General features: G+C 38.0%; 1 protein-coding gene across 3 annotated transcripts; it reads right to left on the bottom strand.

Moving 5' to 3' along the window:
• Positions 1-291: 291 nt before the first annotated feature.
• On the bottom strand, positions 292-23,736 carry ATP6V1C1 (ATPase H+ transporting V1 subunit C1). 3 transcript variants are annotated; one of them, XM_067290399.1, is made up of 13 exons: positions 23,633-23,736; positions 17,261-17,443; positions 14,654-14,721; positions 13,183-13,268; positions 12,094-12,188; positions 8,666-8,757; positions 7,502-7,600; positions 6,060-6,128; positions 4,604-4,696; positions 4,406-4,499; positions 3,461-3,558; positions 2,133-2,259; positions 292-902 (listed from the first exon to the last, which is right to left on the bottom strand). In XM_067290399.1, exons 2-13 carry the CDS (start codon positions 17,390-17,392, stop codon positions 807-809), a joined length of 1,149 nt encoding a protein of 382 aa, XP_067146500.1. In that variant the 5' UTR covers positions 17,393-17,443; positions 23,633-23,736; the 3' UTR covers positions 292-806. The 3 variants fall into 3 exon arrangements, with proteins under 3 accessions (XP_067146500.1, XP_067146498.1, XP_013810143.1); XM_067290397.1 differs by lacking the exon at positions 23,633-23,736 and adding an exon at positions 22,486-22,531; XM_013954689.2 differs by lacking the exons at positions 17,261-17,443; positions 23,633-23,736 and adding an exon at positions 15,336-15,399.
• Positions 23,737-26,612: the final 2,876 nt, after the last annotated feature.

Here is a 26,612-nt window from a genome sequence, read left to right as displayed (position 1 = left end):
CTATTATTCTTCCCAATAATTACTTCTCAAATTTCTTTAGAGTCATGAAGGAGATAAACATGACATACACATTCATACATAGGCTTGATGGCCAAACATATACTTGAGTATTTTCTGCACAATTCCACAAAAGAAATACCTGCATATCTTAAAAGTATTTGTGTTGAACTCTATTGCATTTCTGTACTACCATATGCAGGATATAGCATAGGTTTTTAATATTTCATCAGTTGATCAAGTTTAGACAGAGGCATCCACAGTTATATATATATATCATACAATAAATAGTGACACATTTGCACAGGTGTTTTTATTTTTCCTGTGTTTACAGTGCTTTGATTGTAATTTTAAAACATTCAGAAAGCACAATTTCATACCAGTCTTACATACTTTACATCACAGTTCAACAATGTTAACGCAATTGTATCTACTAAATCAAATGAACAAAATGGCCATGAACATTTACACTATTCTTTTGTAAACAAGTTTTTTTATATAAACAATGGTAAATGGAATTAACACACATCACCATATGAAAGAGGAATGACCTTTTCCTTAAATAAATGACTCTGTTTATAAATACTTCAATTCTCTCAATATACATTTACAGACATAACTGGTTAAAAGCAGATTACCTACACTTTTCTTTAAAAAGAAAATGTCTAGAGATGGACCACGGTGGGCAAAATTCACCTAACATAAGAAGCAAGCATAGGATCAGCAGAGTGTTAAAAGTTTTACTGTACTTCAACCTCACTTCTGTTTGTTTACACCAACACTGAGAGGATTGTCATGTTAGGGAACTTCTACTTGAATTCCAGCAAATTGCAATCAATCTTGTAATACACATACGGATAGTATTCCTGTTGACTGAGGTTTAAGCCTGGAATATCCATAGTTGCCTACAAAAGAGTTTTGAAACCAGTTATGCTTTTACAGTTCATCAGATTCTTATTCAGAAGCAGATGAAACATTCAGATGTTTGAGAAGCAAATAGGTCAGGCAAGACCTCAAGCTTAAATTTTCATGTTCAAGTGACTATTTAAGCAACAGAAAAAAAAACAAAAACCACCACACCCCAAAAACCACCACAACCCCCTCCCCCAGAACTTTTAACAAAAGGGTAACAATGCTTTTCAAAATGAAATACAAGTACTTTTTCAAAAATCTACGTAGCTTTGCATCAATAATGCACATGTGTTGCTGTAGTAAACATACTGCCACTAAATGGAAGAAAAAGGACTACAATGCTGTTTCGCTACTTCCAAACACAGCAAGTTTATGAGAATGATGTTATGGGGTACTTGAATGATTCAGGAATTTACATGAAGTTCAGCATCTTTAATTTTCACCTTAATTGTCACATCCCTATCCCCAAAGCAGCCTTGAAGTACTTTGGAGAAAAACAATTATTTTATTCAGTTGAACTCACTGTGTGGTCTATCTTTGGTTAATTTTTAACTATCTATGTAAAGCAGTGCTTTTCAATACAAAACAAACAGTAGAATAAGCCTCCCTACAAATCAGTTTTAAACATGAAAATCAGACATCTCTATAGATGGAAACCTCTACATGACTCCATCTTGACATCAATTCAGTATCCTTCAGCACAGAAGGACAATGAAGCTAAATTAAAAACAAAAGACAGCAACACCACCAAAAAAAAAATTCACTTTAGTATGTTAATGCCACTGTTACCTTAGACTGTGGAAAATAATTTTTAGTATTCTTTCTATTCTCAAAAAAGACCACACGAAATGTGTTCAAGTTCCTTAAGCCTAATTCCATACCAAAACTAACTTTGAATTCTTTGAGGATGTGAACATGTATGCAGTCCGTAGGACATCCTTCCCTTTGCAGTAGGGAAGAATGCTGTAAAAAGAAATAACACAGGACTTAAACCAGACAGCTCTTCAAGTGCACTAGCTACAACTCAAAATACTACCCTTTTTTGAAAGGAGATAAGGTAGAAGTAGCATTTTTGTAAGGAGAATTATAATTCTGTGTACTGGGAGAGAATGATGGAGAATATGGATAGAGGCATGGCTTTTTAATGAAGCTAAAGAGACTTCTTTTGTTTAAACAGATTAAACTTAGTATTGAATAGGAGTAGCAGTTACAAAAATACTTACATCAATGATAGCCGCTGCACTGCTGTCAAGGTGCTTGTATAAGTCATACAAAACCTCCCTCAGTTTTTTCATTGTTTTCTTATTAGGCTGAAGGAGCATTGCCTGAAAGTTAACTGGCAAGCCATACCTGAGGAAATCAAGCAGAAAGCTCTGAAAATGCTAAAATAGGCCTTAGGTTAACCTATCCTTTAGAAGTAGAATCTTATTCCATTTTGAGAAAGTATTCTATTTCTGAAGGGGAGAAAATTCTGGGGGTTTTTTTGTTTGTGCTTTTTTTTTTTTTTGGAAATACCATTCCGTATCTACAGTTCATAATAAAACATCAACAAAATAGAACTTTTTTCTTCAAGTTTAAAATAACAAAACAGTAGTTTAAATTCTTTTAAATCCTTGAGTGCTTAGCACAATCCTCAAAAAAGTTACCCAAAGTCTTGGACTGTTTTGAACATTCCCATTAGTTTACTTGTAAGATTTTGCTTATGCCACTAGATGGAGAATCTAATCTCTACTGAAATCTTCCTTTCTAGATATGTGGAAAGATATGATGATTTTCAAGTCAAGTCCAACTGCCTTCCTTACTCAAATTTTTCTCAAAATAAGCCTGTAGCTATTACAAAACAGACTAAGTTAACGTGATTTCCCCCCTGACTGTCTCCCTAAAATAATCCGTACTAAAATTAACACACACACAAAAAAACAAACCCCAGACCTCCAAAAAAACTTCCAGTGTTCTGACTGACGGAGGCCGAAGTACTGTCTGCTCTAAAAAACAAGTCACTCCTTTTGCAGAATCACTACAGCTATTTTTTATTCAAACTTACTAGCAATACTTCTGGATACGTAGGAAGAAAACAAATGCAAAGAGAAATTTTCCAGTGAGAATATTGAACAAGAATTGCTGTGTATTAGCATTTCAAGATGTCAAGCTGTATTACTCAAAGCCTGAATATTTTTCATTATGAAATATTCACATTTCCTCACAGAAATAGAAGGGTTTTTTGTTTTGTTTTTTTAAAACAAGCTGCTCAGTTTGAGCAAGCTAGGAGTCAGTAAAAGTGCCTTGCTGAGTCCTTAATTCCTAAAACACTGGGAAAAAAATATCTCCAAGGGGCAAGATAAACAGTTATCTACCTCAAGGGTTTCTCAACTACTTTGCTCAGGTTCCCAATTGGCAAGAAGAGCTAAGTCACCAGCTGTGCTTGCTGCCCTGCCCCTTGTCCTGCCCAGAAAAGCAGCATTCACATATCTCGGTTGGGCAAGCCCAACCTACACGTAACTTATTACAAAGTCTAGGAATAAAAGCACTGTTCAGGTCTCTGGCTCTTTACCTTAGAACAGATTCAACAAAAACTCTTAATGCTTTTACATGAATCCATGCAATGAAAGCTTCACTGAAATTAACTTTCAGCCACCGAACCAGAGGCCCCTGTGAAAGGGAAGAGAAAGACAGAAAATCTATATACCAAATTCAGAAAAAGATTCAGCCTATTAAGCATGTTTAAGCAGATATTTAATATGTTTATCATGATATGAAGACAACTTAAAGGCACAGCTGACATAATGGCTCAAGGGTGTTTCAGTATGGAGCGAAAAGTTTCACAAGATTTCACTTCTCTTGTGTTCACTGTCCCACTTGTGGACTGACTGTATTAAGAACCATTTCAATAATATCTCATTACTTCTTCCAAATGCTTGTCTATTTTCAAGCTTCATATATGATTAGCTGCCATTTCAGCGTTTGGTTCAACACAGTTCTGAGCACGTGTGCTACAGGAAACTCAGTTATTCCTGAGCAGATTATCTGGGTTGCAGGCTGGCTGTGCTATCTCATCCCTCCAATGCTTTCTCAGAACCACAAGTTCATGACATCATGATGCAGCAACAACCAGTCAACTCAGAGTCCAATAGGCCTATTGCAATGGCCTGGCTTGAACTACCAGACAGCACTAGGATTTCTCTCCAAATTCTCCTGCGTCCAGGTAATCCGTAAGCACTACTGCAGCCCCTAACTGGTCAAGTGCAGTTTAAACTAGACCATTATAAACAGCCTCTGAAGTCAGAGGCCACATTTGCGCACACATCTTCAACTGAAAAGATCACATTTAGAGATTTAAGTGTGCCAAAGTATAAACTTCATCTCCACCAATATGTCCATCTCAAGCCAAAATTAAAGATGCATTAAATTAGTGCATCTTCCTGTCAATTTCTGGTCTGAGTTAAGACTACTCTGTGCTTGGAAATCTCAGGTTTCTGACTAGTTTATATAAACTTACAAACTGTTTCTTCTTGTCAGTTGACAGTCTATTCATTTCTTCTTTATCAGCTTTCATCTCTTCTTCATTATACTGGAAGTCACGGACCATAAATCTGCATTTGGAAGTGAATAAAATCACAAGTGGCTATCTAGAGATCCTTCAAAGTATGAGAGACAGAACACACACGTATGTGAACACACACAGAATAAGCCTTACTTATATTCTCTGGCTTTATGCTTGAAGTCATCCACTGCCTTCCTGAACAAGGTGACATTACAAAGGTAGCTATCTTGATCCTCAAAGAGAACACTACATTTTGAAAAAAAAAAAGTGTCAGAATGAATATGGTTCAAGTCACAACAGATCTGAAATACAATAGCTTAAGTTGTACTTTACTGCTACTTAGGCAGGAATATAAATGTAGATAATTACATGGGATTAACTCCCAAATTAAACACCCTGCAACAGAAAGCTTTGGCAACCACTTGTAATTACTCCCTTAAAGAAATGGCAGTTGGCATTTCACATTCAATAGACAGCCCACCAAGTAGAAACACTTCATATAAGTCTAGATATTTCTGCAAGTTAAAATTATTTTTACAAGCAAAGGATCTAAAGCTGGTTTAACTCTGAAATGTTGAGACTACATTATTTAAATGGAAAAAGAAATTAAAAGGACAGGGTTTGGCAAGGAAAAGTGTTACCTATGCTTTAAGGAAGACTCTTAGATTTATTGTTGTTATACTTCAGTACTATACTGCTTACTTTGAGAGTTCACCTTGGGGGAAAATGCTTGAGAAGGTTTAGACTGTTCTTCAATGACATATGGTCTTCCTATTGAAGACATATGAAGCATGATGCAACAGTTTAACAAGTCACCTCTTATGCTACATCTAGGTCATGGTTTCCCAGTAATTAAAACAGAATCATTAGCAGACCTCCCAGCAGACTGAAGTCGATCCAACAAGTGTGTAGCTAGGCAGTTCAGATTTTAGAACTGGGGTAGAGCTGATAGTATCAGATCTGCCTGATAAAAACCTCACTATTGGTTCTAATTAATATCACAGCAACACTTAGTGCTATGTGTTGACTGTATTTTTTATTTGGTAATGAGATTAAAGTGGCATAACTGTATCATCAAATCATGGCCTCAGTCTTCCCCATCAAGTACCAGCATGGTACCAAGTATCTTTGTTAGCAGGTAAGAGACAAGTTACTTTTCTTTGCACAGAGGAAAACCATCTACGTTTCCAGTTCTTCACTCCCTAACACCTTTCAAAAGGTATATGTAACTTGTTTCAAATTCTTTGAGTATTGGCATAAATCTTACAAAAGGGCAGCTACTGTTTGTTGTTACCCCCCCATCGTGCATTAGCTGAACACACCTGATCTAGGATGAATGCACTTGGCTGAATGCACCTGGTGCATTCTAACCTTCCTCTTCAATTCTATTGCCTTTCCCACATAAACAATGAGTTTGATATCTTTGTCAACCCTAGAATTAGAGATCCTTTGAATGTTTCTCAAGTACAGCATAGTCAAGCTTGACCCAGATAAAGCTAAAAATTTTGTCAAGTTTTAGCCTAGTCTTTAAAACTAAGTCACTACAAATAAAGAACATAATTAAAGATATAATGCAAGCCAATATGAGATTTAGCATTTAACATCTTACTTGCTGGAACGTGGTACAACCATCTCTGCTAGTGTTTCATATTGCTTAACCCAGTCATTATAATTTAACCTAGAAAATACACAGGTTATGGTTAGATTTTTAGTACTATAGTAAGAAATCTTACATAGAAACCTAATTAACAGATCAAGCTTTTCCAAAGAATTAAGAACATTAGTCATCACATCTTCCAACACCCAGCTGTAGGTTTTCAAAAAATACTCAAGACAAGGACGACTGTCCCTGATAGCCTCTTTGTAACATTATTGCTAACTAAACTACAATGATAGCAAAAGTGAGAAAAATATTTTATCTTCAGTCTTCATGTAAGTTCACGTGTGTAGAATTTTTGAAATCAAAGAACTCTGAAACAAAATTAGTCATAATTAAATATAGATCTCAGAGGACCAACTAATTGGAGTTAACTGTCAAGGTTTATCAAAAACTCCATACGTAACTCCACTCCTCTGCAGTATTAAAAGAAGTACTTTTTCCACCACTACAAATGGGTTCCTCTGAGTCCTGCTCTCGCCTGAAAGACCACTGAGAATTTTGGAAGCCTTGCCTTTCTTTAGCTTAAGGTGCAGGTGTTCCACCCTTTCAACATCAAAACCAAGGCACAGGTAGAAGAAAAATAAGGGTGAAGGTATACTAAGCACTAGTTCTCTGCTAAAAGCATGGCAACTGTTTTGCCTTCCCCACAATTTTACATGTCACAAACTACTACTTCAGGTACAGTCTAGTGGCTGTCTTTAACAATTAGAAACTAACCTTGCTCCCAATTCCAGAAAGACAGTCTGGTGCTACAAAGACAACAGAACTATTTGTCCAGGGTTCAGCCATTTTCTCACTTTACAGCAGTCTTACGGACATCTCTATCACTACTTTCCTTGGTAGGGGGACTTTTTTAATTTCAAACAAGGAACATCCTGTTCCCAACAAGCCATTGTCATGACATAAGCAGTATTCTGTTGGTAGAGACTTATATTAAAAAAAGCAGTGTTCTGGCAATCTGGAAGAGTGTGCAGCAAGGAGACTAAGAGTACACTTTGCTCACTAAATGGCGAAATCCACCATAAAGCTAACTAGGATAATTCAGTCATTAAACACAGTACTAATTATTTTAATAAGGATACCTTCTGCAGCATGAAAAGGAATCACTAATATTAGCTACAAGACATAAGTTTGATTTCAAGTTCATTAGTGAGATCCATGAGCATTCATCATTCCTTATGATGAGCTCTTGTGGAAAAAAAACCCCAAACAATACATGTGCACAGGCTCATTTGCCACTGCTTAGCATCAAAAAGTGTGTGTTAGTTCATGCAGGAAAACCTAAAACAATTTTAGATGTCCTTTCTTACAGTAGCATATGGTTGTGGGATCTACTATTTGATTTAGATTTACTATTTTATTCTGTTCTTAGGACAAGGTAATGAACTTACTTTGGTACAACCACTAATAATGTGACCAAATATTCTGAATCGAGTACAAAGTCCTCTTTCTTTACAATATCAGCAAGACTTCTGGTTAGCAAGCTTCCCCTGCAAAGAAAATACATATTTAAGATTTGAACTGGTCTGGACAACAGTTAGTGTTTAATTAGTATAACCTTTTAGAAAAATGTATTTCTTTTAAGCATTGAAGGTTATGCAAACAAAATGTCCTGATATGCATATTATATCTTACTGTTTAAAGCCACTGAAAGTTTTTTCAGTAGCTGATGTTGCACGATTCAGCAAAATATTTATTTCCATATTCCCAATACCAAACAGACTTAAGCTCTTTTTAGGAGTGATTTAAAAACACAAGCATTAAATCTCAGTAAACTCTAGTATATGAAGCCTCAGAGTTACAATCGAGCTCATACACACCTACAGAACCTCAGTGAAAATTTAAAGAGTCACATTGCCTAATATTCACAAGAGAGTGAAAACCTACACAGATTTAATGGACTTTAGCTGACAAATTACAAAACAACTTATAGCCCACTCGAAATAACTGTCCTTTGTTCGATCCATAGATCTGAATCATAGCCAGCAGGCTTATACTATTAACTAGAATGGCAGGACTGGGTCAAATATAACAACCCTATTTCCACAGAATAACTACTGTACTTCAACTGTATTTCAGATCATCACATGTAATGACAAGACAGCAAGCAGTTCTTGTTTAGTTTATCATTACCTGCATGCAGGCAAGAGCTATCTTTCTGCTGGTTAATTTTAGGGGACAGGGTACTTATGTGAAGAAACACACTAATATAGATATGCTTAAAACACAAGCAGTATAAAGGGAAAAAATTCCTTGTTTAGACAGACACCTAAGTAGCAGTGTTACATACCAAATAAACAGCAAGTTTCTCTCAAAAGGTTCAGTGATTTGTACTATTTGTATATATTTTTGTGCATTTCTCAATCACTTACCAATCACAAGTGAGACAGGCAAGTTAGCTGTAAATAAATGTTCTTTTATGATAGCTGTTATTCAAGATTGATAAACACCTCAAAAAATATACTAAGCTTAGAGTTTGTATGAATTCACACATTACTCACTTTTCACAGTGAAAAAACTTCATTATGCTGCATTAGCAAACACACATTACTTACGCATTCTTTCTTTCCAGATTCTGAAGGTTGCCTTTGAGATTATTGTATGCCGAGGCTCTTGCTTTCAGATCATTGTCAATCTGGTTTACTCCCTTAAAGATAAAAAGAGAACAGTGTCTAAAGAACTGAAACGATTTTTAAAAGATTTCTTAACTTTAAAGCTTAGATCTGGAGATGCTACAGCACCCAGCTGATCATTACTCCACTAGCCTGAAGCTAATCACCCTTCAGCTCAGCTGACAGGAGGGGTTATCCAAAGTTTACTTCCCCACTATGATACAAGGATACTTGTGAGCCCTCAGTATCACTTGCTCCAGCTGTTACCTCATTTCTAATTATACTTTTTCCCTCAGAGTTTCAGTGACAAGAGTGATGGTAAACAAATCAAGAATAAACTAAGTAACCCAAAGCATTATTGCTTTGTTTCAACTACAACTTAGGAGGAGAGTATTTTGCATTCTATTTGCCTATCACACATTTTCTTGCACCCTTCATTAAGAAGAATGGCCTTGGGCACTCTGAAAGATAGAATATCAGCTGTTACTATTTACAATTCTAGGTATTATCACATTATTTATTTTATGACAGTTTTTTCTAAACATCAGAGCTATTTCCCCTTTTGTATGTTTTCAAAGAAAAATGCAATAAATTATATCACCAACCCTTTGCACAAAGTCTGCTGTTTTACATTTGCAGTGGTTTACAATTATAAAGGAAAACCTGTTTTATAGGAACTTTCTTCATTTTGTAAAAACTTATATAAATATTTTAAAACATCTGAAGTTACATAGGGCCATCTCCAGGGCAGTCAAATAGAGAGCATTTCAGACTTAAATCCAATCTACTTCAGACTATAAATATATTTGTCTATTAAAGTACAGACTGTATTCTACTTTTAATGTCACTGGTAACCTTCAATCATCTTTGATATAAAAGTTTCAAAGACAACTGAAGGCTACCAGTGACATTAAAAGTAGAATACAGTAAAAAGCTGGAAGTTTGATATCAAAGTTTCAAAGTTCCAGCTATTTTACTGTTTAGACTCTCAAATTCTGCTTGCTGTTCCTGCTCAAGTAAGCCATCCTCCTTAAATACATCCTCAAGAATTAATTAGGCATGATTACTAAAAATGATTTATTCCCAGTTAGATAGCTTGGTAACAACTTAAAGAACACAAAACCAATTAAGCTATTAGAAGGTCTTAAACACCCAATCATATTTCTGTCAGCTTGCACCCTATACACTGCACAAGCAAATACTTTAAAAATCAGTACACTTAGCCGGATAACTTGAAAAACTCAGTACAACATTATTCTGATATCATAACACACGATCATAACACTCTCTCCTTTACTGCTTCCTCACTCCCATATAGGTACATTCATACAAAAAAACTCCAAACAAACACAACAAAAAATACTCCCAGTGGCAAGTTTCTGAACACCTAGTTGATAGACTTTCTCCTTCTTTGGACTTAGACTGTTGACAGAACATCTTTTTGTTTTGATACAACACTTCAGTGTACTGCAAACAACACTTCAGTGCACTATAAACAGCTTGGGGAACAAGATATGATTTTATTTCTACAAAATAAATCTCTCTCAAAAGCTATGTCACTCAGTTATACAGTGACTATGTTTATGGTAACACGTAAGATCACTTGTTTCAACCAGGAAGAACTTATGTCAGCTATATAGCAAAACATGAAAAGAAATGGTCAAGAGGATAATTCACCCTGGAACTTCTACAGACCCATTTCTCAGCATTTTGGTATATAAACTAAAGACTTACTGAGGTACCTAAATAATTGGCTTACATATATCCCATTTAATTTAAGTTACAGTTCAGGTTCTAAAGCATAACTTCACTGCAAGCGGATAATCTATCTAGCAAACTCTAGGACTCGGAATAACATGCACTGAAACCTTGATAACATTTCAATAAATAAAAGTGTAAATCCCTTTATGTTCTTTGTTGCTTTCTCAAAAAACTTACATTGCTATGAAAATAAGTTCTATACTATGAAAACAGGCACATTCCAATAAGAAGAGAAGAAACAGGCAAATATTTTCTTTATTCACTAACTTTCACTCATATTTCAAGACCAAACTTAAGGAATTAATTTCTAAAGAATCACTTCCCTGGTAAGACTTGTGAAAGCCACATTACCCTGACTTCTTATGCTTTATCCCTCTTTTCCCACAGTTCCTCTTACTCTCAAGTTAAACTGTATTCCTGTATCTGCCAAGTAGCTGTTGTAAACAGTTGAATGCTTCGCTTTTATACTTTCTTCTAAAAGAAGAAAAGCTCATGTACTTCAGTGTTATTTTAATTATTTTATATCTGCAGGATATTTTTTATGATGCAAATCTTAGCAGAATTGTAAATCTGTCATTCTTCCTTCAACACAACTCCATATGGCAGATATTTTCCAGAAAGTTACTAAGTGTAATTTCCAAGAGTAAATTCAAGATATGGTGAGATCCCCAATGAACATATCAAAGTTAATTACATTCTCAGTCAGCTACATAATATATATTAGGATTTTGTCGTTTCTGCAAACATTTTAAACTAATAGTTTTAGGACAGAAACAAACAGCTGGAGAATCTACAATTACTGCAAAGCATTTAGCCTGCCAACATTAAGGCTTTCCCTCATGATTATAGCTTCCACATGCCTGTCACCAAAGACGATATCTGTAGGTACTCTGAGCCTAGGTTATCTATTTATTAATGCAAATTATTCCAAGAACAAGTTGGCAGTTTACAGAAAACAGAAGAAAAAAACCTGAAAGACTTCAAGACATTAAAGCAAGGGTAGCTTACAGAGAACTACTTCATCATTTCAGTACAATCAGTCAGGACTCAGGACCCAACCTGTGCTCACAGCAGGTACAAGCCAAATGAAATCCACAAGGTGAGAAAAACTTTACCAAGTTTTTACCCACTTTACCAAAGGGAGGGGGAACCCACAACATCAGAGATAAGCTTTTAATGCAAGATATAAGGCAAGCCTATTTTTCCCTTCACAGCTGACTACTATAGCTTTCTGAAGAGAAATAAATCCCCCAATTTCACTGTCAATAGCCCAAGATGTTTTAAAGCATCAGACAAATGGCAAACCAGTAGAGCAAAATTGAGATGCAAGGGACATAATTTGCTAGCTGTTTGTTAGTTTGATCTAGTAAGTATAAGAAACAAAACCAGCAAAGACAGCACAACGGCCTTCAGGGAGCAGTTTTCAAATCCCATCTTTATTCCAAATCATTCGTTTGGGTACTGGAACACACATGCTGCTACCAGGCTCACTGCTACTTATTATATCAGACAAAGCTAAGAAAAATAGATAAAAAGCTCCGAGTACCAAGTTTTGTGCATAAATACCTCAAGTTCAAGAAATAAAATTTTATAAAATCAAATTATTTTACCTTTGCAATAATTTCTGATATATTCTTCAAAGATTGTTTGATTGGATATTTGGCCATATCCCACTGGAATCGTGTTATATAGGTGACCAAGTCAACTGAAATGTTAAAGAAGGACTTTGTTAAGATAGACAAAGACTGATGCATTACACTCCATTTAGGATTAGTGTAACAGAAGAGTTCTGTAATAGAAGTTTGTGGACCTTCACATATATGGATCCTGTTGCTTGAGAATTTTGAAAATAAACTACCAAATTAGAAGTTATCTGTGATCTTGGTTTCTGCACATTTGTAGACCCTAAATTAGATTTACTACCAAGCCAATGATGGCTGGAAAAGTACTGAGAAGACCAAACATTTTTCTGACTGCTTTGTATGAAGAAAAAGAAAGGGCTGGAGAAGGGAGGGTTATGAAGGAGGAAAAAAACAAAACAGAAAACCCACAAAGATTATTTGGCTCACCTGAAGCAGCAGTTTCATAAAACTATCTACAAGAGAGACTACTCCAAGTCCCTCTCCAAGATTAATTTTCTTAATTAGGACCACAGCACTTGTCTCATGTTAATTCACTTATATAAGCCTCTTTTGCATCAATATAAGCTGTATGAAATTATATGAAACCGTTATTGGAAACAATGTATTGATTTAGATATCAATGACATTCTTTAGTATGAGCAGCTGCTTCCATGATACAGCTAGCTTTATAAAGATGCTCTACGACAATCTGGGAACAACTGAATATTCCAGCATAGCTTACCTAATTGATACCTACTCAGATGACAGACATACACAGAAATGTTTACAATGATCAGTAATCTTTTGTGTTTCACTGGAGACTAGTGATGACAAAATACAACCCTAAAGGATCAAAAGGCTTCTCTTATAAGTGAATATTTAACACGCAGATCTAATTTTCTACAATGCTGGATCCTATCATTTCTTACAGGGCAAATGATTTACAGGAAAAAGTATTTCCATGTTTGAACTAGGCTTTCAGAGTGTCCTACAGAGAAGCAGCATTAAGTATGTTTCAGGATCATTGCTTTCCCTCCTACCACTTTTACAAGGTATATATTACAATTAACATTTTACCTCCATTAGCCAGAAGATTTTCCTGAACTTTATCTTTACTGTCTTCTAGAACATCAGCCATATACTGGGCCACCTTCTTGACAACACTGAAAAACAAAAGATAGAGCCAGGAGGGGAAAAAAAAAAAAAAAAAAAAGAGTGAAAAAAGAGTGAAAACACACTGCCATTGGAGAAATACCACTGATGAAACTGATCTGAAATTGCCTCGGAAAAGAATTAAGAGATTGGTCAAATATGAAGAATTGATTGTTTTAAATATAAGCTTTCCAAGACACAAATTCGGCTTGGTATATGAAGGAGACCAACTTCCCCAAAACACTCAAGAATTTTATTTAAAACCTTCTCTACAGTTTTACTACTAATCAGTTCTCAACAAGGTGAGGCTACTTCCCTCACCTCTAGGGAATAAGGGTTGACTTCAGGTGTAGTCCCACTATACCTCAATCTTTTTCCGAATTCAGTCAGCATTTCAAAATCCTAACCCCATTCTCTAAATGGATAGCAAGGTAGAAAATATCAATAAACCAAATTAAACACAAAGCAACTATGACAGTGAAATGCCAAAGATGACTAATACCCATGGTGAAATCCCCATTCTCCTAAGCCCTCCTGAGATCTGACACACAAGACCTGCCTTCCTCTCTAGAAAGGGTATGTTTAACATTATTCACATTTGCCAAGCAAAACAGTTTCCTGATCTACTTAAAATAAACTGCTTAATTCTTTTTCTCTCCTTAAAAGAGAAGATGGCTCTACAAGTTCTGACTACACCAAGCTTTATTGCATTTGCTCAAAATCACTTTCAAAGGACCATTGGTTTCCTTAAAATGAACTGCTTTTGTATTTTAATTTTATTGCTGTGTAATCATCTCTTCCAGCTAGAAACCAATGTGGATACTTAAAGTCTGTAAATATTACTCTAATTTGCTAAAGGCATATCTTTTACTCCATTTCATCATCACCTCCAGCAGCTGTCAGGCTCAATTCTTAACTGTTCTCCAGTATCTGGCAGCACACAGCATTACTATATGGAGAACCATCCTTCATCAATTCATTATGTCCCACTATGTCATAAGTTATTTAGATTTTCTTTTTCAAGTGGAGATTTTAGTAAAAAAAAATAGCTGTTTAGCTTGCTGATTTGAACATAATAAAACACTTCTTTACTGTGAGGATGGTTGAACACTGGAGCAGGTTGCCCAGGGAGGCTGTGGAGTCTCCAGCCTTGGAGATACTAAAAATCCAACTGGACGTGGTACTGGACAACCTGCTCTAGCAGGCTTGAGCAGGAGGGGTTGGACCAGATGATCTCCAGAGGTCCTTTCCAAACCCAGCTATTCTGAGATTCTGTGACTGCCTACACAGGATTATCAAGCCAAAAAGTTGAAAATAATCCATGTATCATTATGACTTGGCAAACTATCACATCATTGTTCTGGTATTTTGCATGTTAGTACAAACAAACTGTTACCCTTCCACAAACGCATCCAGTTTAGCCAGCTCATCTGAAAGACCAACTAAAACATCCAGTGTGCCAACCTAGAAGGAAAGATCGAAACGTATTAGCAGTTTTATATGCAAACCTAGAAAGATAAAAACAAACGACAATAAAAGCAAAATCCCCTGAACAGGTAATTTTGCATAACAGCATGAACGCTAAGATTTCAGACTTATCGATTTAAGAAAGTCATATATGCTTAATCTGCTCAAGATACCCTTAAAGCTCCACTGCATTAGATCTAACTTGCTCTAGTTTGGTGCACAGCTTGTTCTGCATTCCAGCTACCCAAAACACGTTAAAACAACTTTTACATTATGAATTGGCTGCATTTTCCACAAGTCACTTACTTCAAGGTTTGATTTACTGCTTTAGATCATATCTGAGATTCCTGTAATCAAGTATCTCATTGCTGGAGGCAACCAGAACATGGAACGTTTAGAAGATGCAAGAGTCCTGCTGCAGTCAGACCAGAGTCTGGAACTTTTTGCATGCAGAGAAATGGAATAAGACTATAGTATTTCTAGTTTGTCTAAAGCCTTCACTTTTTCTTACACCCTCCTCCAGAAAACACTTTCTTTCCTTACTTGCAATACATACACCTTTTCTGAAAAAAATGATTTTAGACTCAGCATAATTCAAGCATGAAACTTACAGCAAAGTAGTTAAATATTCTGAGGTCTAGCTGTTTCATCCACAAGTCTCAATTGGATCTTAAGACATCAAAAAAATGTAAAACAGTATAGCTACACTGAAGTTAAACAATTGAAAGGTGTTTTTGTTTTAAACAGGTCATACATTATGGGAGTTTCTTTGGTTCTCTCTTCAAGTCCGACACATTTGTTCATTCTGTTCAATGAATGTAGGAGGCATCTCCAAAACACTACTGTTCTTAAGTCTAAAACTTTATATACTGGTTTATGTACAGTAATATTTCAGCAAAAATAAGTGAATCTTTTCTTTAGCCAACATACTATTAACATTAAGGGCTTTAAATCTAGCATCTTTATTTTATACATATGTCCACTCATCATCTGCATGATTCCTGTTCTCTCCAGCCTTGAAGCAGAAAGGGGTACAAGACAAGCTTTCACATTCTAATCCCAACAAGTGGCCTAATTACTGGTTCCTATAAAGTCCAGAGCTCCCAGGAGAATGGTTTATGAGATTTTTGTCCCCAAAGAAGTGAAGTATTAGAATACCTTGTACTGTTTAAATCACAACTGTCACAACCAAACCTCCTTCCAAGCCCCACCATCTGACCTACATGTAGAATAAGAAAACCAATGCTTCGACTTGCCACTTATAAGACACAGAACAAAAGTCATTAAGCCCATGACACTTCTTACCCAAGCAATAAGGCTGCTGTTCACTGGAGAGTAAATTACTGTTTCAACAAGTTTTAACTAAACAGTTCTACTAGGTACAGAGAAGCCAGATTACACACCATAGTATATAAGTTTAAAGTACATTCAGCTTCTTCACCTTTTAGGAAGGATTTTAGTTCATGGGAAATAGAGTAGAAACAAAAACAATTGATTATAACCCTAATGGGCCACGAGTTTTCAGCAATAACTCTTCTAAATACTGTAGTCACCCTATAGTTAGAAAGTCATCTTGACTCAGGTCCAAGGATCTCTTAGGAAGAGACTGACGTTTGCTGTAGTAGTTGTTCTTCTTTTCTCCTCTATTTCTTGAAATAACACAGGACTGTCTAAAGGGGAATGTAAATTATTGCAGTTGGAAGGTCCTCTAAAAAGCATGCTGCAGCACTGTATGCTCTGGGCCCATTCATCATGGGAAACAAGAATGAGGCATCATGCCTGCTCAACCTGCCCACAGACAGATATAGGTTGCATTTTTCCTTCACTTTGATAAGTTTTCACTTCCAAAAAGTTAAACTGAGCTCACAATTCTGAAACAGTTTGGTGTCAGGACAGACCTTTTCTTAAGGAGTACACTAGCTCCTAACTTCTCCATACCCTGATAATTGTACTTAACCAAGAGAAACTGCTTTCAATTTTTGCTTCTCTTCCCTTCTCATAGGAATAGTTTAAACAATTTTATTCCTATATTCTATCACACACCTTGGCAGGTCATATTAAGTGCTCAGCAGGAGACAACAAAAGCTCCTTTGCCAGAAGAATGTTATATCTGGACACAGCATCTCAGCCAGAAAAGGAGAAGCAGACAATTCAGAAGTAAATCAAAGACAATCTTATCATCTGAATACTCAGATGACAAGTCCTCATTTGCATTTAAGTTACAAAACTCATTTTTTGCTCCAGCTAACTGCATAAGTCAAGACTACTTCCCCAGAAAAAGCTGCTGTAGTAGCTGAAAGAATGCAGATTGCTGAACCTTCAAAACTTAGACTGAAGAATCTTTAACTTAGAATTTCAGAAAAAAAGGTAAATAACTGTTGTCTAAATTAAGTTTTTTAGATCCACACATACTCAAAAGAAACCAGCTCTTTTCCCTAAAGTCTGCAACTATTCATCATCTACAGTTTTAGTCTGAAGAAACAAACATGATTCAAAACAAACACACCTCTTAAGGCATGACACAGGGTTTACACACCTTTAAGTCTGGAATATTAAACTTTGAATTAGTAGAAAGATTGTTATTTTTTGTCGTCGCTGCATGTAGTTTCTCCCATGTCTGTTGACAGGTTTTTTCCCCAGGAGCAGAAATCAGCCAAAACTCAGTCATTTTTGTGTCTTTATCTTGATGCTTTCTATTTCTGAAGATAGAGGCAAGATACTGTAAAAAGGAGGGAAATGAGGGGGTTGGGGGGGGAGAAAGAGTATTTGCTGTTAGCTGAGGATTCAAAGCTTTGCCTTAAGAAAAATATTCTCTTCCATGCTAGTAAAGTGCAGTTCTAGACACCATAAAAGATTCTACCAAGAGTATCACATGGTTCTAAATTTGTATTTTCCTGTCTTCCAAATCATGTTTGCACTGTTGGAGAGTCTTTTTAAGGTCTGCATCTTGCAAGTTAAAGCAGGTCGAGTTTGCAATATTAGCATCTTTCAACTACAGTTCCACAAAAGATTAAAAGCAAACAATCCAATTGAAAATAAATACAATAACACAGGATCCAATTATATTCTCTTAGCTGTATATATAGTTTCTAGCATTGGTATAACAGACAGCTTTTTCTGAATACATAAGAGAAAAAACAGATTTCAACTCTGATGTTATAGCTTTTCTGATCACTTCAGATTAGGACAGTATTTTAAAGTGATTAAATGTCTAAACAAAGTATTCAAATGATAAAAAGTTTTAGTTTTTCTTTCAAGCAAAGAGGGTTCTCCTGGCAGCTAAAAACAAAATAAAAGGACATTTTCTAGTCGTTGTATCTCTACTATCATCACAGACCTTTATAACATTATACACACTAACATTATTCAAGAGAGTATCTGTACTATATAAAAATTATGTTGAGATACTTCACAAACGAGCTGAAGAAGTTAAAAGGGTATATACATTCTTCTGTTACTAATAAATAGAATAAGTGAGTTAAGAGTTCATGGATTTTTTGAACCAGGAGGTGAATAGAAAAATCAAAGCATACCTTGAGAGAATCATGTTTTGGAAGAGTCAAGACTAACTTACATTTTATATTGAGAGCCCAGACTACAGCACTCAACTTTTTGAGAGAATTAAATACCATATTTGTAAGAACTAAGACACAGTAGCAAACAAAACACGCGTGGGTCCTCCATCTGTATAATAGTTCTAGAGTCAACAAATCACCAAGGGTCTTGAAGTGACAGAGATGAACTAAGTCTTGTTAACAGACACTTTTGTTAACTATGCAGGAAATGTAAATCTGAGGAACGTTTACCATCCCATTAAATTAATAACGTGAAGTACATCCTTTCACCAGCACAACAGTCATCCTCCTTCATGGCATCCAGTTATCAAGGCTTTTGATCCTACACACTCAATGACATCTGACACACCAGGACCATGTGATCCCACAAAAGCACTATAATTCTAAAAATATACAATGACAAAGCTGGACACCATTATTTGAAAAAATCATAATATGTACAACACTAGACATGTGCCCCACTCTGCATGTATGGCTTGACCCAGCCCAGCTCGGCCTGCGCTTTCTCCTGGGTTGGGCTAGTGCACCTGCAGAGCTGGTTCACTCCATTAGCAGAAAGACAGGGGACTTAGTCACCTGTACTCTCCTCACCGACACCACTTTTTCTTCTCACCTAACAAATTGCCAAAGTGCATTAGAAGGAGAAGGGACAAGCAGTTCTTTGCTTCTGGAAATAATAGGGAGTGAGAAAAGGGGTGCTCTCTGCGAGAAGCCCAGGTGAAAAGACAGAGTCCAATTCCCCCTTCGTGCTGCGCCCTCAACTGTCGAGGTGAAGTGCCCCAGAGCAAAATCCAACAGAGAGGGTGAAACCCATGCTAAAAGCCCTCAGACACCGCTGACCTCCCCCCCACAAGTCTATGGTGTAACAATGTCTGGTCATACTGCATTAATGGTTTTGGTATTGGTAGTTATCAGGAAAAATTAATGTGGAATTGGTTGCCACTGATATAACATGATCTATGTTATGAGGCTTATTTGCTTAGGGAAACACTAATTGAATTCTTTCAAATAATGGGCCTCCACAAGAGGTCTACTGCACAGCAACATTTTGGAACAAGACAAAACTTCATCTTCTTCTAATGACTTAGGTGCACTATCCTCCTTAACACATGCCAAACTCAGTGAATCCATGGCACCCTGCATTTTCCTATGCTTCACTGAACCCTGACACTACAAAAGACATAGCCAAGTTTACTGTAAACTTACCCACGGAAGAAGATACCACTGCAGTTTATGAATGTACCTGAAGCATTTAAATTTTAACTTGCTTTTGTTTGGATTTGACTAGGATTTGAAGAAGCTTTGGAATGGCTGTTGGAAAAATAAGAGGACCTAGTTCTGGCAGCAGCAGCAGAGAGCAAACACTTGATTAAAAAAAACAGAGCAGCCAAAACAGAAATCCAAGGCTCCTATTCAGTAAAAGGGAGAGATGCTGCATTTTCATGTTTTCCACTAAAACATAAATAGCCCTTAAAGTAAACATATAAAGTTTCCACAGATGAGATCAACCAAGGAAACAGTTACATTTCCACAGTAACACAGTCATTCTCTGCATTGCAAGTTGGGAAAAAATCAGCTTACTGTTAAAACTCTAAATACCTTTTCTTAGAAAAAAATCTTTAATGGGCCATAGCAGAGAATAATTGCTTTTAACAAGTTTTCCAATCTTTAAGTTAGTTTTCAAAGACTTGCTCTGCAGACTTCATATTAAGACTACAAGTTTACTGTAAACAAAACTGAAGGTACAAACATCTGACAGACAGACCCACAGCAAATCTTTTTTTCTGCTTAAACAAAGTACAGTACTTCTTGATTCCTTAGTATTAAAAGCAAAAATAGATTGTTCAATTGAATAAACAAGATCTTTTTCTACTACTCAAAGTGAATAGAAAAAGAACAGTTGTAGCTCCCAGGAATCATTAAGCTAGCAGGTTTCTCTTCCTTTCTTCCCCAACCTCCCATCCCCTTTTTGTCCATGTGGCTGGTTTTCCTCAAAAACTGTTCCATTTCTAGTAGCCAGTGGAAATAAGATGATTCACCGTTTCAGGCACCTACTGAATGGAGGATTATATGAAACGGGCAGGGGAGAAGAGTGCTGATACACGAAAGACTGACATCTATCTCATCTAGACATTGCCCCAGGCAGTTACACTGACTAGTTTTAGGATAGGGGCTTTTTTAAGTTCCCAGACAGATTTCAAATAGATACAATGAGAAAAGGCTCAGGAGAAGAGTTTTTACAAGCTTGTTTGTATGTTTATTTTATGTTAAAGGGGTTTGAGATCAGAACTAGAGAAAATAGAGAACAAGAAGCGGGGAAAGGAGAAGTGTCACAGAACAGTAAGAAAAACAGAAACGATGCTAGTCAGCCAAAAAAAAATACATAGTGACCCATTATAAAATGAAAGCCATGAATTTTAAAGGACAGTCCTTCTATGGGAGGACCATAGAACAAAGCAAATACCAAGGATTCACATTTTCTAAGTACACTGGCAGGTATTTAACAGTAAACTATTACTGTGTTTCTTTGAACTGCAAATAATGGAATATACTCTTCCTTCCACTGTGGTGAATTTATTCTCTCTTTAGATCAAGAAGTATTTGTAAATTGGCAAGCCTTGGCATCTCAGCAGTCTACAAAACCTACCACTGGTCTCATTTTGGCCTTAACAGTGGAATATCAGCTACAAGGATACTATCAATTTATGAGCTGCACCTTGCCCTGAGAAGGCTCACTTTGACAGGATTTTAGAACTACACCTACAGCAAGTGTTATTACATGACCATTCAAAAACTCCAGTCTGATCCAGATAGGAATCTCATCGTACTAAGCACTGTTTGTATAAGGATATAGCCCTAACCTAAGACCCCACAGTCTGAAGCATTATATTTTGAAAACTAAGTTACAGGAAAAAAAACAAAAACAAAGACACAAACAAAGGAGTTGCACTATCTTCAGAGTTTCTTAAGCATGATGGCAGAAGCAAGGTTAGTTTACCTATGAGATAACATGACTTAAAGCTAAAGAAAACCCCAAATGTGCAGTTCAGATTCTTAAGTACATGCCTAACAGCCTGAGGATTAAGCCTCTTATTTTATCTGCTTTGCTTATGTTTGTGACTGCCAACATTAACTGAAGCAGAGTACCTATAACAGAAGATAGGCAACTTTTTGTTGTGGCTATCAGCTATCATTTAACCTTCCTCACTCCCAAAGAACATTAACTGCATGAGTCCAATAAAATTCTCCCAGATTTCCTTCCTTTTACATTTTAGGACAGCAACACCATGGAAAGACCCTTCTGGCCCCCTCCCCCCACAAAAAGTTTGAAAGTATAAAATGAAGAATAAGCAATATGAACAGACAAGTGAACTTTTGTTTACTCTTACACTCCTATAACAGGTTTTTTTTTTTTTGGGGGGGGGAGGTAAAGTACTATTGAATAGAATTTGTCATAGCATAGTTTCATCTAATTACTAACAGGCTGTTAGCTATTTTTGTTATCCCAATTATTTCAGATGAACACTCATAAGAAAAAAGCAGAAATATCCATAAGTGGATACCCGCATTAATAAATGGAATTGTCCACAAAGAATACATCATTTTAAAAACATCCTACACATAGTACAAATGTAGTTTAGCCAAGCCAAATCTTACAAAGTATTTTTCTCCTAAATGTCCATTCAATACCATACCATGCAATGATACTAAATGAGCAGAAACTATGGTCCTGGCTCTGTTGAATATGGATAGAATCACCCATCCATGACTTAAGGAGTGAAACTGCTTCTGAAACATTATTGTAAGTATTTTCTGGCAAACTTCAGCAAAATGTTTTGCTATACAGGTGGAAAAAAACAAAGCTAGGAAAAGGAAAAAAAAAAATCAAAGTTTATACAAAAAAACCTCTCAAACAACTCTGAACTGAAGTTCAGAACTTTTGGGAACTACTTCTGGAATACCAAGTTTATATACTGCATTTAACTAGCTACATTGAAACTTATAAAACTACAGATTATGAAGTTATTATTTTAATATGGATCAATTGAAGTTCCAATAGCTCAAAAAATTATTTAATCTTATAAAACCAGTAATGTTTTGACCTATCTTCACCTTGTTTAGCACTCACAAAGAACATGTATTCTTAATTATAAGGGCTTAATATTAGAAATTTATTAGAACATACTTTCCTCATTTTAGATTCAACTACTAAGCAGCATCCCAGTGAATTTCCCTTGACACTCTTCTATAAACATATCTGCAACATAATATTGAGATATAATAAAATCTCACATATGCTGTTAAAAAGAGACAGAGATTTAAGTAATGTAGATGCATTACCAAAGTGTTCTGCTAGATAGTGAGCACAATTTGTCTATAAAATATGCTCAAAATATTTCATCTCTTGATGCATTTCCCTAGAATTCCTATTTTGAATCCTTAACTAATATCTGAAATAAGTTTGATATACTATTAAAAGTGTATTTTGCATTACTCTCCGTAATCAATACTACTTAGTTTTTGTACTATTAGGAAAATCGACAAAGAGAGAAAAAAATAATTTCCAAAGAAAAAGCTTTCATGCAATATGCCACATTCAAGCAACAACATCTCTAAACAGATGATTCAGTTATGTATTTGGGAACAGAGAGAGCGATGTCAAAACAGAGTCTCAACTAACATGCTTTGTATTGCATTTTGCAAGAACAACAAGGTTTAGAAGGGGAATATCGTTCATTCTTTCCTATTTAGCTCAAATATCCCCAACATCCAGCATTTCATTAAGCCCTTGAGATACTCTTTCTTCGAGTTTGCTCTCAGAAATCCCCTCTGGTGCTTAGTGCTGGGCCCTCGCTGCCTCACCATATGATAAACAGAAGTCACCATAACGAGGAAGCAGTAGCTATACCGAAGGTTTCACAACTGAGTTTTCATATGCCTTGTGCAAACAAAATCCGGGGACGAGGCGGGGGCCCTGCACGGCACCGCCGACCGCGACCGCAGGGATTAGGCCACAGCTCCCGCAGCGCCGGGCGCCCCGCACCTGCCCCCGCCGGTCTCGCCTTCGCGCTTCTCCTGCCTCTTCCAAGAAATAAACCCGCGCCGCGCAGCCGCTCTGCTCCGCTTCCGGCCCGGCCGCCGCCGCCGCCGCCGGCCCGAGCCAGGCCCGCGCTCGCGGAGCCGCGCCCAGGCCCCGCGGCGCCTTCGGGGACGCGGCGGCCCCGGAGCGCGGGCGCCCGCGGTGCCGCCGGGCCAGGCCGCGGCTGCCCTCGCCCCTCCTCCCCCGCCCGCTCCCGCCAACCTCCCGCGCCGCCGCGCCGCGCCGCACTCACCGAGGCCGGGCCGGGCCGAGCCGGACCGGGCGCGGGCGGGAGGCGGCTCCCGACGGCTTTACCCGTCACTGCTCCATGCCGCGCGCCGCCCGCGCACCGCCGCCGCGTCACGTGAGGCGCCCAGTCAGCTGACGCCGCCGCAGCGCCGGTCACGAGGCAGCGGAACGAGGGGCGGGGCGGGGCGAGCCGCCGGCGCGGGCGCGGGCGCGGGCGGGGCCGCTGGGGCGCCCGCAGGGGCCGCGTGTTCGAGACCGCGGGCGGCCGCGCCGCGTGTGCGCAGGGCGCGCAGGGACTGCGGCGAGGCGGGGCCGCAGCGGCGGTGTCGCGGACACAATCGGCCTCTTGGAGGAGCCGAGCCGAGCCGAGCCGAGGTGCCGCAGCGGCCGGGCCCCGGGCCTCTCACACCAGCGACCTTCAGGCGTGACGGGCCGGGGCAGCCCGGCGCGGCTGGCCTCGGGCCCGGCAGGGAGTGGGGGGTCTGTGCTCCCGCAGGATCCGGGCGCTTCCCGGCTCCTACAGGGAAAGGGATAAGTAGGAGGGAGTGCAGAGATTGACGTTCCCCGACTGAAAATACGGGTTTGGACCTGTGCGTTCCATTTGGGAATAACATCCTGAAGTTTAACGTTATTTTTTTTTGCCGCAGCTCATTTCTCCCTAGCGGTTCACCTAAAAGTCACAGCGTCCTGCAGCGAGCAGTCAGCGCTTTGCCACCAGCCCTGGGGAGCCGCTGGCTCACCCTGCCCTCGCACGGCCTAGGCCCGGCCCGGCGCCGCCAGGGCCGTGCAGGTGAGCACGGACAGGTGGTCGGTGCCACGCGTGGGCCAGCAAGGAAACCGGCCACCCAAAGCCTTCTGGTAAACCTGGGCTTGATCAGAGAGTCTGGGAAAACCGCATATGGATCAGAGTGGCCTTATCCGCTGTGAGGAAGCCGATTGTGTTAAAAAGGCTTTATACGATTTTGCCTTTAGGACAGAGGAGGATATTCGGATTTGGAAACATATGTGTGTTCATTCTTGCTATGATTGGCTAGTTTTCTCAGATCAGGTCTAGGAAAACACACATCCTTGGAAGTGTAGTGATAATTCAGAGATCAAAACTATCAGTATATGCGTGCTTAAGTGCTTTCTTGCCACTGATCTGCAGTGGAAGACTTTGTAAGGAAGACAATATGCATGCAGATGAAGAGCATAAAAACAGGGATTTAGAAAGAGGCTTTGCTGAAGTTTTACTTTGGCACTAAGGCCTATTTTTCTTACCTTGCACTGTAATTGCTAAGTGAAAGCAAGATGGAATTGGCCAAGTTGTAAATTGCTCAATAACTAAGGAAGCCAGTTCCTTCTGCTGTGTGAAACTGCCCATCATCTTGTTTCACATTATTATCTGGAGAAAGGAGGAACCTTATACAAAAATCAAACTCCTCCTTCCTATTTTTTTTCCATTTTTCTTCAGGTAGGCACCAGTTAGGGCCATCCTATAGCTGGAGGCGAGGTAGGGAACTCCCTTTCACTGGCAGCCCAGAGGAGGGGCAGATGTGATGGCAGATACCAAAAAGGTGACTTGACGTAGTCCCAGCCCAGCAAGTTATGTGGTTTCATGTCTCTGGGAGCAACTCCAGTCCTCTAGTCCAGTGGCTTTTGTTTCCCTAAATATTTATAGACCTAGCTGCCCCAAGCTTTGTTTAGTCAAGTTGAAAGTATGTATATTGTCAAACATCTCCCAGTGCAGCAAGTCAGTCTGCCTTTACCCCTTTAGTCATTTGTGTTGCTCTTCAGTCACCAGAGCAATCACCAGTCTTTTAAAAATGTTCCCATTACTGAACTGCCTACAGCCATTTATAATATTCTAGACTTGCTCCTACTGGTACAATTTTATTAGACAGGCATTCTTTGTACCAGTATAAAAAGCATATTCTAAGATAATGTGAAAAATAGAAAGTTACCCAAATTAAAAGCGGGCAAACTTGTTTTTAAATACCTGTATTACAAATTCTAGCAAGAATCATTTGTTAATGGCTGAATTAATAACATTCAGTCAGTTTCCTGTGGAAATTCATATGAAACTTAGCAATAGGCACATTTACTCATTAATACTGTTAGCTGTTTCTTGAAAATGTAGCAATATATGGCATATATCAACACTAACTTACAAATGCAAGTCATTATGTTATTTATGGAACAAGATAAGATTTTTTTGAGTGAGCGATAGCTCCAAGGTATTAGACGGAAACTTGGCATTAACCTCTATAAATAAACATAGCAGTTATCAAATAATACTGTAAAGTAAGTACTTAACAGAGGAACAGCGAGCATTTCTACCCAGCATGATGACAACATGCTTGTAAAACTGCAGGAGGGGACTCTGAGGACAAAGATCTGCGATCTGCCAGTTAAAGTCCAGCTGCTAATGTGGTTGTTTTTATAATGATATCTGTGATTTGGTTAATTAAGATCAAAGGTGTGCAAAGCAGGCCTGTAGGCAATCTGTAACTCTTCACTAGAAAACAAAAAAGGGAAAAAAGAATTAGCGCAAATTGAATAGTCAGGATATTAGCACCCTCAGAATAAACACACAGTAACAGTGAGCTACAACAAGGTCTTTAAGCAACCTGTCAGTGAGAAACCCAAGCCACACTCGTAGTGATTGTAAATGATATCATGGAAAAGACTATAAAGAAATGTTATTTAAAACCAGAGCTACTGTGATCTAAGTGGGTATATGATAGATTAAACAGATATATTCACTAATATTTTTATAAACATACTTACTTGTGACATCAAGGTATCCCTTCTGGTCTGACAGGGCTATTTTTATGAAGATTCAACAGCCTGAAAGAAATAGCATATACTTTTTTTTTTTCTGCTGAGAAACGCATTCACTGAAGGTTCATTTGGAGAGAGGGGAACTATAGTGGGTCTTTTTGAACTCGATTTTTTTCTGTTGTATTTTTTGAAAATTTGTTTAAGTCATCCTACAGAAATCT

This window comes from Apteryx mantelli, chromosome 2 (assembly GCF_036417845.1).
Source record: "Apteryx mantelli isolate bAptMan1 chromosome 2, bAptMan1.hap1, whole genome shotgun sequence".
Classification (NCBI taxonomy): Eukaryota; Metazoa; Chordata; class Aves; order Apterygiformes; family Apterygidae; genus Apteryx; species Apteryx mantelli.
This window is presented reverse-complemented; position numbering and strand designations above follow the sequence as displayed.

What these genes read in the sequence shown, in the direction of transcription:
- ATP6V1C1 (XM_067290397.1), bottom strand. An exon ending in CTGGATGCGTTTGTGGAAGG is followed by an intron (nt 13,269 to 14,653) that starts GTAACAGTTTGT and finishes TTTGTTTTTCAG; the next exon opens with TGTTGTCAAGAAGGTGGCCC. An exon ending in CATAAAGCCAGAGAATATAA is followed by an intron (nt 4,500 to 4,603) that starts GTAAGGCTTATT and finishes TTCCAAATGCAG; the next exon opens with ATTTATGGTCCGTGACTTCC.